The sequence below is a fragment of the Solea senegalensis genome, linkage group LG19 (genome assembly GCF_019176455.1).
Source record: "Solea senegalensis isolate Sse05_10M linkage group LG19, IFAPA_SoseM_1, whole genome shotgun sequence".
Lineage (NCBI taxonomy): Eukaryota > Metazoa > Chordata > Actinopteri > Pleuronectiformes > Soleidae > Solea > Solea senegalensis.
In genome coordinates, this window is record NC_058038.1 from 15,954,632 (window position 1) to 15,968,862 (window position 14,231).

The following is a 14,231-nucleotide window of genomic DNA, read 5'->3' on the forward strand; positions in this document are numbered from 1 at the left end:
TATGGAGTTGGCAAAGTGAGGACCTCACTTCTTTCTCGGGGTTAAGACCTGGTTTTAGGGTTAGAGTTAGAATTTACTATAGGTTAGGTTTAGGTATTTAGTTGTGATGGTTAGGGTAAGGGTAAGGGAATGCAATATGTCTATGAGTGTCCTCACTATGAATGAAGCGCAAACATGCAGTATGTGTGTGTGTGAATGCATGCATGGTCTTTATCTATTATGGTGTCATCATTCCACACTATGATAATCTTAAGTTTGTAGTGTTTATAATGTCACAATAAGGGTAGGGTTAGCCTACCCTTACAATAACTATCAAGTAAAGACATGTTTTAAGCATTTAGCATTGGTTAGCAACCATGTTTATCATTTTATGTTCATCTGGAGTTGTTGTTTTTGCCTTTTGGATATTTATTCAAATGTTGTCTGGGTGTTGAAGATTTGATATTTGTCCTACATAATTAAGGCATTTTAAATCACTGCAAATTATTCTGGCTTATACCTAATTTTCTTATTGAAAGATAAAAAGAGGATTTCCCCCAAAATAACAGGCTGTGATCATAAAAAATAACAAGTAAATTATACATAATTGACCAATATTTCAATGTGAAACAAAATATACGTTGCATGTAAGCACGTGCACTCTCTGACCGTTCATCTTTCCAGATGCATAGCTGCCATAAGAGCATGTTTCAATTTCAATTATGTGTCTGTGGTTTATTGTCACTTTTCAATAACCTTGTAACTAAATATGTAAGGAACGTGTAACGTCTAACTGATGAATTCCAGATGTGAAGCACACCTTCAGCAGTGTTGAATTCTTGTCAAAACACTACATTAAGACATGTATGATTTCTACTACTGGTATTTAAAATGATCACAGAAAACCTGACGCATCTTTCGTTTTAATGTCATCGAACATATTGTGTCACTATTTCTTTCTGTCTGGCATCAATTAATATCCATTAAGGTGTGACACACACGCACATACAAACACATGTATCGAAACCCAGAGTGTATCTCTCCTTTCTTCATTGTCAGTCAGTCAGAGAACATGCTACAGAGACACGCCCAAGACAAGTAGGCACATTTGGTATGTCAGTGTATACAAAGCACAAAACGCATCATAGGCTCAGCCGAGTCAGACTCAAATTTACGGACAGTACAGTGCAGCATGTAACCTGATACTAACATCCCTTCCTCATTCGATGATGGTGTTATTTCACTTTTCAGGCATATTGAATCTCTGCATGTTTTTATTTGCGTTATTTACTTGATGCATTGCTCTCTGTTGCCAAAGAAACCACATCTCTGTTTTTTAAATTTCGAATCTAATTCTTTCACACAATCATGTTTTTCTATGCCTCATAAGAGACAACTGCAGCAGAACACATTAATGATGCAGCCTGTAACAAGCTCAGCACCACCTATACGGAAACTCCATGTCATGAATTGTTAACTGCTCATTACCGTGCACCACACCTGTAGAGATCATCCATCAGTCAACAGAGTGGCACTTAAGTCATCTTCCTTTTAATATTTTCGGTAACTGTTAGTTTATCCAGGTTTACTGGATCCTGCTTCGTTATTTGCACAATTATGTCCAACGTTTGCACATGCAAGCAATCACAGTAGGAATAGAAAATGTTGCAGACATTTTTTTGTAAATTATGTTTTTTTTTTTACATTGTTAAATGTGAAACCCAATGCATTTTCATACTGAATACATTTTACATAGAGTATAACACAGTGTTTCTGATGCATTACAGTAAAAAGAATCATCATGGTGCATTTACTCTATTGTTCAGCAGACATATTGAAGTGACTTTTCACTTTATAAGGGAGACAGTGATAACACACTTATGTTAGTAAGTTAGGTTTGCAGAGAATGGTTTCTGAAATATCCAGTGAGCTGCAGTTCTCTGGGAGAAAATCCCTTGTTCATGCCAGAGATGAGACTGGTTCAAAATGATAGAAAGTGGGTACTACCACAAAAGTGTGCAGGAGACCCGCTCTCAATGCACAACACATCGAACTTTAAAGCAGATGAGCTACAGACCACACTGAGTGCTACCCCTGACACTTTATTATGTGTCCTGTTTGCCTTAGAAAGTGGCCAGTGGGTGTATTTATTACATAAAACATTATTTCAACAATTGTTATTAGATATAAAGCAGTGGCATTATTCTACACCTACACGTAACTTTTTTAATCTTCTGAACACTGTGCTTTGACTTCTGTGCTCAGTCATTATGATACTAGTCCTATTCTCACACTCACTCACATAGAGATCCTGACTAATGATCGTTGATGTTGAAATATCCCATTACAGTAGTTTTGCTTTAGAGCTACTGTACTGGGGGCTGTGCAGTGGAATGACTGCGCCTGATGGTGAACGTACGTCCCGTTCTGAAGTAGTTCTCTATTTCCTCCAGCGAGCGACTGCGAGTCTCTGGGATGCATACTGCGTTGAACAGCAGGCAGATGACACACACCACAGTGAAGCACAGGTAAGGCACATACAGGCCATACCTGTCCACCAGGTGTGTGAATGAGTGTGTGAGCACGAAGGCCGTCAACCAGCTGACAGTCACACACAGGCCCGAGGCCACGCCCCTGGCAACCAGCGGCAACACCTCTGACATCAGCAGCCATGTTATTGGGCCCCAGCCCATGGCGTATCCTAGAGGACATCCAATAATGTGGTGACAAAGCAGACGGGTCACATCATTAGTATGATGATGATGTCATGACACAATAAAAACAACATGAACGACATAAGTGCTGCATCAGTGTAGGCTTAAACTAACTAAAATAAAACAAATGTCATTAGTGGAAAATGTAGCAACCACCACATAACACTGTGCTCTCTTAATTGAGAAGGATGTGGTCCAATTTAACCAGTTATGAGAGTTATGGCCTGAGGAAGTAACAGGTCTTAAATTACTGGAACAAGACAGCAAGGGAATGACAGCAAAAAAAAGTCACATACTTTGTTGAAGACGGGGACACATTATTAACAGGCCTTCAAATCTCCACCCAGTGAACAAGCTGTTACTCTGCATTTGTTTATTTATTGCGTATTGTGTAATTTTTTCTGTTTGGGGTGAACTTGGATAAATAAACAAATTGTTTTTTGAATACCAGAATAAATGAATTAATGATAAAGCTGCTCAGTTTCCCCAAAGTGTCAATACACATTACATAGACTGTTACCCTTGTGAGATAGGTTGAATGTGTCATTTCAATTCACGTATTATTTATATTTCTAGCAATTTTTACTTTTTACTCCACTACATTTCCTCTTACTATCTCATAGTTACTCATTACTAACAAATAAAATCATCAGGAGAAGAGTTGGTAATGGTCTGTATTTACATTTAGCTTATCTAGTCTTGATGAGCTGTTTTATACTACAGTTTTCACCCATTCACATGGGCACATATAGCCATGAATTTAACCCTTACTCCTCACTTTTTTTTCAATTCAATTCAATTCAATTCAATTCAATTCAATGTTTTTAATACTTTTACTTCTGAAACGCAAGCACATTTTATATCAGAAAATTACTTTTGATACTTAAGTACAGTAAATGTCATATACTTTTAGACTTTTACTTAAGTAGTATTATAAAAAAGTGACTTCACCGTCTGCCAAAGTCATTTTCTGGTACTTTATATATAGATCATCACCAAAATTGAATAATTTCTTCCTGTGGGATGTGACCTACTTCCCCAGCAAATTTCATGAAACAGAGTTCTGCTGCTCACAAACAGACCAACACTGGCAAAAACATGACTTCCTAAGCAGAGGTAAAAAAATGAAAAACCTGAAATAAGCCTGATCAAGCTTATTTCTACCATTATTTCTACCCTAAGACCACCCTATTTTAGTGCATCATACTGTATATAGAGCTGGCCATCAAACTTCAATACATTTGTGGTATGGAATATCAAAAAATGTCATCAGATTTCAGTTTTTATCTCAGTTTTGGTTTTCATTACTCACCAAAAATAAACACCATGGTGCTGATGAGAGGAATGATGCTTGCTGAACCATGCTGGCTTGCCTCTAAAGCATTTCCGATGCTGTCATTGAGGCTGTGGTCCGAACCCATAGTGAGGTTTAGAGGATTGGGGCCTGGAGGGCATGGAGTTGTGTGGGAGATCATGGTCAGAGTCAGAGTGGATAGAAACATCAACATGCTTGATGTGTACAGCAGGGCTTTGCGTCCTGCCTTGTCCATCAAACTGGCTGCTACTATAACAGATAAGAGGCGGATTGCACCAACAATGGCTGCATCATACCTGATGGATAGAAAGTGAGCATGAATTAATTATTAGATAGATTAAAATAGGCTAAATACAGATAAGAAAAAGTATATATTTTCTTACTGGGCTGGCAGAGAGACTTTACTTTCAGCAAAGATGGACTCCAGGTACATCAAAATGGGTGTGATGCCTGTCATCTGCTGCAGGAAACGCATCACTACAGCGATCAAGATCGGCCGATAGAAGACAGGTGTGCCGAGCTGGGACAGTGTGACTGTAGTCTGTGTGTCGATGCTGTGCTGAGTTTGCAGAAACATAACACACAAGCATAGATTTTGATACATTTGTTTGACAACCTTTCCAGAAAAGACTGTACCACTGAAGTTTAATGCATGAGAACAGGATGGTGTGATTATTAAGAAACCTCTAAAGGTCCATTGTATTGTTAAAGTCCAAGGTCCAGGGTGTATTATTTAGGAGGGTTTATCAGTAGAAACCAAATACCCTACTCAACATTAGTTTAATCCTAGTTTTTGTAAGGTTCCCCATCACCTGGGTTTCACTCAATTAAACTAAGTGGGCTGAAGGTGTGGTAAGAACACAGGGTGAGGAGGACAGCGCAGTACTTTAATGTCCAACTCCAAAGTGTAGAAAGTGTATAGACCGTGCTTTATGAAGGTTGCTAGAGTGCACTGTCATTTTTCTACTCTGCAAACAAAGAAGAATGTCTCCACCTATATAATCCTGGAGCATAAATCAATCAATAAAACAAAAGAAATGACAGAAAGAGTGGAAGATTGTAATAGTGGAGAACTATGACAGAATGTTAACCTCCTTTCTGGTATAGACTGAATTCCCTGACATCAAAGACAGGTGGCGAACATTGTTTGTAATCTATAGTCCCACTATTAGATGTCACTAATTCTTCCACACAGGACCTTTTCAAAGCACAAACACCACACACCCCAGTCCCTTACTTGTATGGCTCTGAGCTCAATGCTGGTGTCGTAGTTACTTCCCCTGAGCCAGCGGAGAGCTATTTTAGCCTTCTCCTCTCGGCCCAAGGAAAGCAGCCTCCTGGGAGACGAGGGCATGAACACAAGCAACACGACCATCAGCACAGGAGGAACCCCCCCAATTACTGCCAGGTATCGCCACGGCACCACCAGACCTGCACATCATACATAATGTTGAGGTTATTGTACCATAAGCAGGAGAGCAGAAAATGATGATTGTTGCCACTAAAGATCATCAATGTATAACCAGTAAACCTCTGTGCAGGACTCTGAGTATATAAATGTGTAAAGAGTGAATGTATCTTTCAGTAAATGCAGCAGTGTTGGGATATTCTTACTCAGAGCATAGAGCGCAAGGGACCCAGACACGGAAGTGATCTGAGGACAGGAGCCAAGCGCCCCTCTAACTCCTTTATGGGAAACCTCTGAGATGTAAACCTGTCATATGAACACACGTACAATAAGAATTCTGGCTGGAACAATACATGCATATACAGTACAGTACAGTACATTGCTTCTACATCTATGGTCACTTACAGGAATGGATGCTGCGGTCATCCCACCAGCTACACCAGTGAGAAAACGTCCCACCTGGAGCATCCACAGGTTCATTGCTCCTCCCATCAGCATATACCTACAATAACATATATACAGTTATGCTTTAAAAAACACGCACGCACACACACACACACACACACACGTTTGTGCTCCATTCACAGTAAGAACTCTCATAGACATAATGCATTCTTTAGCCCCTTACCCTAACCTTAACCCTTCATGGGTTAAGGCATGGATCTGTGCCACAGGCGCACCCTTGGTAAATTGCCGTGGGAATAATGCACAACTCCTTATATGGACATCCTGGGGTGTGTGTTTATAGGTCATATCTTCAGGATTCACAACATTTTCTGTCTTCTTATGATTCATTTCACATCACATATTTTTTAAGAACAAAACGTGAGTAGTGTTTATTGTGCAGAAGTCACAAAATTGACCACCAATCAAACTTTGAACTGTGACATATTTCCAAATTTCACACACACAATCTGATTTTAAAAATGTTGAGGACTTTCTTTTGTTTAGGTGTGTTTATATACATATATAAAAATGAAAGATTGCCTGTCAGTTTTGCTGAAAAAAAGGATACAAGACACTCAATATTGAACATACATTTTAACATAGTAATGGGGAAAAAGCAGCCTAAATGCTCTGTGTTCAAAGGGTTAACCATCACAACTAAATGCTTAACTCTTACCTTTACCCTAAAACCATGTCTTAACCCCCAATAAGCCTTTTAAATATGTGAGGACCAGCCAAAATGTCCTCACAAATACAAGAACACGCACATATATTTATGATTGAATGAATCAAAGCAACTATATCACCAAAGCTATTCTTGGTTGTCCTTGAATATATGTTTTTTAAAATACAAATTAACAATGATTATAAAATGCTATTTAATATAATAGAATGGGGAAAAAAAGATGAGGGGTACGACCAGATCTGTGAATCTTGCCATGCACCCAAGCGAAATTAAACAAAAAGTTTTTTTCTTTTATTGTGTCTGTGTATTTAAAACGTCTGTCTCTTTCTTTATGTCTCTATTCTGTTGGTCTTTCCCTTTTGTTGTGGCACAGTGTGACATGTGTATCAGTAAAAGAGTGCCGATTACATCGTCTAACCAGTAATGTGACTTTTTTTCCACAGCTCAGTGACTCACTTGGCACAGTAGTGAAGCATTTAAGTCTTTTTTGTTCTTCTAAGAGACATTCTGACCCTACTCTGCCAAAGGTCAATCATCTTTAGATTGTGTTCCTGGTGCCTGATGAAATACAGTTAGCAATAAAATGACAAGTCAATTGAATTGAAAATTATTGTGTACATTTTAGTGAATCAATAACACTCAGTAACGTCTGTTTGTTTACAATAGATTCCATATGATAGAAGAGTAGAGGCCATGTGCTTTACCGTCTACTATCTGCTGCCACCCACAGGAATGATGCAGTTACAGTAAGTTTGCTGGTTTACCCCATATAACAAGCCCCTATGTGTCTTTATTTTTCAGTGGATAATATACCAACAATCCACTTCACACATTTAAACACACAATAATATGTGTACATTTATCATTAAGAATAATAAAAATGTTTAGTCTAAACAATAAATAACTATGTACAGTACTGTGCAGATGAGTGCTACCCCCTGCCCCTGCACCCAGTTGGTATGTGTAAATTATACATTTTAAAATTCAAAATAGTTTTCATGTCTGTCAAATTCTGTGATCATTGGCATTGGGATTGGAATGATGTGACTGAAAGTTGGTGTAATATATTAAGAAGCTCATACAACATGTGTTCGTAAAGCTCAAGCACGCCTTGATCATTGTTACGGTCTATTACTCCGGGTTTATTCAAGCATGTCTTGAATAATCTCTTAAACTGAGGGTTTAAAGAGAGCTAGGGTTCTACTATACATGACACTTTAACCTGTAGAAAAATGTTTCCCGTAGTGTCAGGATGTGTACAATTACTCTGTATGGTCATTATAGCATTAAAACAACAAATCTAATGGTGGTGCACGACTTTTGCGCTGTACACTGTATGTATGTATGTAATGCTTGTGGTGTAATCTCAGCATATTGTGAGTGTGTGTAATTAGACCTCGTTTTAAGACTGAACAAATGTCACTTGACTGACATCTCCCTTACCCTGCTGTTGATTTGTTGTACCTGTTTGGGCAGGTTCACTTCACTTCTCTTTGGTGACAGGTCACTCCCTCAACAGTTTTCACTTGACTATGGGTCTCTATGGTTATCAATAAACACCTTTGTGGGATTCCTGGAAACAGTACCAATATCACATGTTTGAACTAGAGAGGGCAATTTCTGAAGAAACTGAAGTCAATCTGGCATGCGGCGTTGAATTTCTAACAATGAGAAGTTGAAATCATGAGTTAAAGCTTCTATAGTGAGTGTCTTCCGGTAAATTCCCTTTATTGCTTTTAAGCATGCTAACCAGTCTAACCGACACCACTAGCCCCAAACATGGATGACACATCCCACAATGCAAAGTGGTTGCCAAGCCCACAGCCTGGCAGCTGAATGCTGTTCCTGACACTCACCCAATAGCTGACGGTACTGCTGACATCATGATGCTCAGTTTCCGTCCAATCAAGTCGTTGAGCAGCATGGCCCCCAGTCCACCAGCGGCTGCACCCAGTGCGTAGATGGAGCCAAACCAGGCGGCCTGCTCAGTGTTCATCCTGAGCCCTGGATCTGCACTGGGGCTCTTGAGTTTTGGGAGGACGGGCGATGAGAAAACCATAGAGTAACCAAAGCTGAAGTTCCCTATTACAGCCGAGAAAACCGCCAGGAATAGTTTTGAGTTATTGATCTAGGAAAAAAAATGATACAATGGAGGTTTTACATAGATAAAACATTTTTGTACCATATGCAGTATAGGACATATAGATTCTTAATTCTAAGTTCTATGTCAGCCTGATTCACTTTTTAAGCCTCTAACATGCAATTCAGTAATCTGAAACTTACACTGCAGACCAGACTCCTCGCAACGCCATAACATTTAAACACTTAAATTTTGTTTTTCATACTGCATTGATTCAAACAATCACAGACTGTGACAAAATATAGCAAGTGAATTGTTTCCAACCTGGGATTCAGAGGATGTCAGTCTTCTCTTCAGTAGAGGAGTCTCTTCTTTCATATCTGTTGACATGATGATGGCAGTTGTCCGTAACAAAGCACCGTGATTAATGCCAGGTAAAAAAAAGTAACCTAATCCTGTTACAATCAAGCTTGAAGTGTCCAGTAAGCGCAGTCTGCAGTCCAGCGTCCACCGTCCAAATTTGGATAAGATAAAGCAAAATGTTTGAATTTTGCAGAAGTCATATCCACACTGGGTATGTGCTCAACTTCATCTTCCTGTGAGCTGTTCAGTGTTTTCCAGCCTGACAAAAAAAACTGAGAAATGCTGGCTGTGCAACAAGTGTTCATAGTGAAAATGAAACTATAAACTGTGTTTAAACTGGACAAATCAAGTTGAATTAGAATTAAATGTGTAATGTAACTACTGAACAATTTAAATAATTGCTCTTGCAATGGTTTTTCTTTTATCACTAAACTGATTGGTTGTGCTCGGTACAACTGTTGGTAAAGTGGCATTTCTCAAGAAAATAATTTTTACCTATTTATATTCTGCGTTTGCCATCTTTTAAAAGTCGTCACAATGTTTTATTGTATGATTTATTCACTTCATTTGCCGTTGTGACGCAGCTTGAAGCACCATGTGCGCTCAGTGAACTTTCAATGTGTAGACGTAGCCACAGTGTTGCAACGCAGGCATGAGCAGAAAACTGAAGAGATAATTCCTGGATTGGGCCACTGAATGGGAAAGCAGAAGAAGAAGTCACAGAAGAGGAACAGTGCCAGAACCCCTGCCAAGTTCAGTCTGGGGAGGTTAAGAGAAAAGTACAGGCTGCCCCTCCCTCAGCCCACACATCATGGGATTATACTGCTACATTACAACACTCACAATCTGGTTGATATGAAACATATATCTGACAGAGACAGAACAGACAGAAAAAAGACGGAACCCATAGATAAGTTTAGAGCAACAGACAAAACATTGACACCACAAGAACACAACTTTCAGATACTTTTTCACTTCTGCACTTCTGCAGACAGAAACTGCTCTCATCCTTCTACATTTTAATAATTGTTGATGGAGCATGTAAGATTTGGACCAGGTGTTACCTCTTTAGGACATTTTTCTGGGATAAACACTGCCCTTATCAAGACCAGTAGTTCTCATGGAGACCAAAACCTGGTCCAAATGAGGCAGGACCTCATTTTCGAGGAACTTATTTAGTTTAGAGCTAAGATTTGAATTGTAGTTAGGTAAAGGTTAGGGTTAGACATTAACTAGTCATGGTTATAACTAGGGATAAGGCTTTGGTTAGGCTGACCAAATGAATGGAAGTCAATGTAGAGTCCTTAAAGGGATAGCTGTGCAAACCTGTGTTTGTGTGTGTGTTTGTTTAAAAAAGAGAGTAATAGGGAGAGAGAAGTTGAATACCTGTTATAACCATTTGCATTTCCTCTCATCTCCCCAGTGATGTTGTGGATAATGGAAAGTGTATTCTCATCCCAGTCCGTGGGTGTTCAAACTTTATGATGTGCATGTGTTTCTCTCTCCAATATGTGCTTCACCCCCACACATCCAGACGGGGACCCAGGCTCCCAGCAGCATTTATCCCAGCTCTGCTGCACCATGAGCAGCCTCAAGCCCAGCGACTGGCCCCTGATCCTGGTTCACATGCTTCTGCTCCATCTTCATCCTGTAGATGCGCAGGGAATTGACTCTGTGTCGCAGAAACTACGACGGCTCAATGAACAGGTTGGCTTAAATCAGACCAAGTATCTTTACTTTAACTGTAGTCAACTTTTATACAAGTTAAGGCATTGTTTTACATTATATGTATTGATGTGATTTTATAATTATATATGGTGCATTTTTCATAGTGCTATATCAACCAGAACGAGTGTACGTTTACAACTGGTTATCTGAAGACTCCTGCACAAATATGTCACTGCAGTTGATGGATTTACTTTTGTATGAATCTATATACCTTAAATATCTTTTTTTAATGTGCAAGAAGAAAACAAAGGCAAAGAGAAACAACAGTGACCTTTAAAATGCTGAAAATAACAGGCATGAAATTAAGGTTTTAGTAATGTTTCTGTCACACATCCAAACTGAAATGATGGCAAAAATGTGCGACAGTGATGATGTTGATAGACAGAGAATGTTATTATGATGATTTTTCACATCTCTCTGACTTTCAAAACCATTTACCAAACAGCTGTTGAGATGCTTTTGTGAAAACCTATTTCCTGCCTATGTCTCTTAGTTCCAGCAGTTCCAGGCACTGACCCAGGCCCGTTTGGACATGTTGGCAATGAACCAGAACAGGAACTCCTCATGGGAGCTGGAGAGCCGTGTTCACACTTTACAAGAGCATTTCCACCACATGTCACAAGACCTGGAGCAAATAAAGCAGAGCACAACACAGGAGATAGAGGGTCTCAGGTTAGAGCTGGCTTTATTTTGATGTTAAGTATTTTAGCCACATAAACAGTGAGGGTGATATTTTTGTTACAAACGAAAATTTCAACAACTCCTGATTTGTGTTAAAATAAAAGTTTGAACAGGTATTCATGTTCCTCAGAGGATAACTCCCACTGACTTTGATATCCTGGTGGTTTGTGACAGAGAAAGTCTTCCACATGTTCATGTGACTTGAAAGCTGTATGTTCTAAATGTGTATACACATAAATAAAGATTTGACAACACATGGTATATGGACAATGTAAAGGTTGCTGACAAAGATTCCCATGTTGTTTATCATCCAGGGAGTGGAGTAGGAAGCTTGAGAAGAAGAGTAAGCGCATAGAAGGTCGTATGTCTTTGATGGAGAGGAACCTTAGGGAGAGCCACCGCCATGTCCAGGAAGAAAAGCCTGATCTTGGTCAGGATTTCTCCAACCTTAGCCAGGAGCTTCAGAACCAAGAGGAAAGGCTCGCTGCTCTCCAAGCCCAACGAGATGAACTGTTGGTGGGGCTAAATGGGTTGCAGGACTCCCTGAAAAAACAGGTGCTACGTGTGAATCGAGTGGAAGGACAGCTTGGCGAGGTCCTGCATTTAAATGGAGGTGGAAACATCAGGAGTTCAGCAAGGGAGGGAGGAGCTCTACAGCCCAACGTCACCTCACAAGAATACTACGAACCACACAGAAGAGGGAAAACCCACAGAGGAGGAAGGCCTGGAAAGATTCTGGGTGGATATCACCAACCCTCCACAGAAGAAATCAGTGCAACGAGTCAACCAGAGGCTAAACCATATCAACACCATGCATCAAACCAACCACAACATTTAAAAGCACAAAAACCAGGACCTCAGCCATACTCTCTTCCACAGACACAAGAACAGTATACAAACCCTAAGCCCCAGTCCGTAGACTACCTGCCCCTGCCTGACCCTCACCACCCACAGTCACAGATTCAGCTGCAGGCCCAGACACGACCTTATCCAGTGAAGCAGGAGCAGCTGCCATTTCATCACTCTGTACCTTATCATCATGTCCAGACTCAGATCAAGCAACCTCTGCAGCCTCAGAGACACCCTCATTTGCATAACCCAAATCATTCCTCCAAACCTCAGCCCATGTCCCGCGTTCAAACCCAACCTGGCAAAAATGGGCAAAGCAGGACTAGACTGGAGCCTCAGTCTGAGCCATATCAGCCCAGGAGCAGCAGGTGGAAAGATGAAAAGGAGGAAGAAAGTTCAGTGATCCATGACATCCTCCAACTTCCTCTGAGGCACAAGATCCCGCAACGACCAATTCCTAAAAAGGATGCAAGCAGTAAGTAAAGTCTGGACAGACATCTGGACAGACTGCTCTGAACAAACTCTGGTCAAAGGTGTTAAAATTGAAATGTAAACAGGAAAGGATGTTATTGAACATTTATTTTTGGGAACTATTAATTGCGGGCAGACTGCAGCACATAAACCCACATAAAATATAGTGATAGTCTTTCAATGCACAGATCAGTACTATGAATCAGTGCACCATTGTTTGCAGGGTTTGATTGTGTTCCCTGTAATTTATAATATAATTTCTCTCTCTGTCTCCTGTGTCATTAGTCTGCAACGTGGACTCCATGCTGGTTTTCCCGTCTGCTTCAGCAGAGAACTACGTCACCTTCTCCTCGACTCTGCCTGTCCTTCCTGAGCTTTCTTTGTGTCTGTGGCTGCGTGTGGAGAACTCACACATTGGCACACTGTTTTCCTATGCCACAAATGAAAATGACAACCAGTTAGTACTGTATGGACGCAACTCTTCTTCCTCATCTACCTACTCTTCTCCATTCTCACCTTCTTTCCACTACTCTTCTTCACCCTCCCTGGACTTTGTCATTGGAGACCCTGCCTATCGCCGTCTTTCCATATCATCGTTCCTTGATGCTCGCTGGCACCACCTTTGCATTGTCTGGTCCTCCATCCAGGGTCGTTTCTGGCACTACAGCGATCGCCGTCTCACCTCTTCGGGCTCCAAATTCAGGAAGGGCTGGGAGATTCCTGGAGGTGGATCAGTGGTATTGGGGCAGGAACAGGACACTGTAGGTGGGGGGTTTGACCCTGCAGAGGGATATGCAGGTCAGATTGCTGGGTTCAGGGTATGGAATCGGGTGCTGAGCCCATTTGAGGTGGAAGGGGTGGCAGAAGGGAGAGGAGTGCCCAGAGGTGTGGTGCTCGACATGGAAGATATAAAGGAGGTCCATGGGGAGGTACAGCAGGTGGCATGTGAATGTTTAGAACACTGTGTCTGATACAGATATGGGGGAGGTTTCAAATGAAGAGTCATTGAGCAAAGTTTTCTTTGTGTCACACTCATTTGTCCCGGTTGTTGGAGGCCAAATGTTCTAATATTTGAGTAATCCAAATGCTTGGATGTGCACATACCAGTCAATTTATGTCAGACTTGGAGAGAGAAGAGAAATATCTTTACTCACACAGACAAAAGCACCAATATACAGTCAATTTGTATTCATACAACCACACTAATTAACAGAGCAGTGTCTCGCTCAGTGAGACTTAAGCGAGGTGGAACTGGGATTACATCAGCAAGACAAATACACATTAACTATGTGATAATAACCTGAGTTTAATTCACAAAGGATACTTGTATGATGGTTGAGTTTATTTCTGCATGCTGTGTGACAGCATGCAAACAGCATACAAATACAACGCTTGTAGGTTCGTCTTTGGGATTTGTGGTAAATATATGTAATATTAGGTTTTTCATACAAATAAACTCATCATGCCTTTGTATTGTGTTTTAGTGCATATAGGCACAACAATCCTGTATC

General features: G+C 40.5%; 2 protein-coding genes across 3 annotated transcripts; one reads left to right on the forward strand and one right to left on the reverse strand.

Moving 5' to 3' along the window:
* Positions 1-886: 886 nt before the first annotated feature.
* Positions 887-9,243, reverse strand: slc2a6 (solute carrier family 2 member 6). 2 transcript variants are annotated; one of them, XM_044050071.1, is made up of 8 exons: positions 8,953-9,243; positions 8,405-8,630; positions 5,822-5,918; positions 5,623-5,722; positions 5,246-5,439; positions 4,392-4,567; positions 4,006-4,304; positions 887-2,680 (listed from the first exon to the last, which is right to left on the reverse strand). In XM_044050071.1, exons 2-8 carry the CDS (start codon positions 8,605-8,607, stop codon positions 2,346-2,348), a joined length of 1,404 nt encoding a protein of 467 aa, XP_043906006.1. In that variant the 5' UTR covers positions 8,608-8,630; positions 8,953-9,243; the 3' UTR covers positions 887-2,345. The 2 variants fall into 2 exon arrangements, with proteins under 2 accessions (XP_043906006.1, XP_043906005.1); XM_044050070.1 differs by having other exon boundaries at positions 8,405-8,676.
* A 1,096-nt stretch (positions 9,244-10,339) lies between these two features.
* On the forward strand, positions 10,340-14,189 carry LOC122785521 (pentraxin-4). The gene is made up of 4 exons (XM_044051353.1): positions 10,340-10,698; positions 11,213-11,391; positions 11,715-12,724; positions 13,006-14,189. Exons 1-4 carry the CDS (start codon positions 10,501-10,503, stop codon positions 13,689-13,691), a joined length of 2,073 nt encoding a protein of 690 aa, XP_043907288.1. The 5' UTR covers positions 10,340-10,500; the 3' UTR covers positions 13,692-14,189.
* The last annotated feature ends 42 nt before the right edge of the window (positions 14,190-14,231 follow it).

Excerpts from the sequence above, each read along its gene's own strand:
- slc2a6 (XM_044050070.1), bottom strand. The coding sequence starts at position 9,018 with ATGTCAACAGATATGAAAGAAGAGACTCCTCTACTGAAGAGAAGACTG. Across the intron at positions 4,568-5,245 it reads TTGAGCTCAGAGCCATACAA|CACAGCATCGACACACAGAC; the intron begins GTAAGGGACTGG and ends CTGCAAACTCAG. Across the intron at positions 4,305-4,391 it reads AAAGTCTCTCTGCCAGCCCA|GTATGATGCAGCCATTGTTG; the intron begins GTAAGAAAATAT and ends TCTATCCATCAG.
- LOC122785521 (XM_044051353.1), top strand. The coding sequence starts at position 10,501 with ATGTGCTTCACCCCCACACATCCAGACGGGGACCCAGGCTCCCAGCAG. Across the intron at positions 11,392-11,714 it reads CAGGAGATAGAGGGTCTCAG|GGAGTGGAGTAGGAAGCTTG; the intron begins GTTAGAGCTGGC and ends TTTATCATCCAG. Across the intron at positions 12,725-13,005 it reads TCCTAAAAAGGATGCAAGCA|TCTGCAACGTGGACTCCATG; the intron begins GTAAGTAAAGTC and ends CTGTGTCATTAG.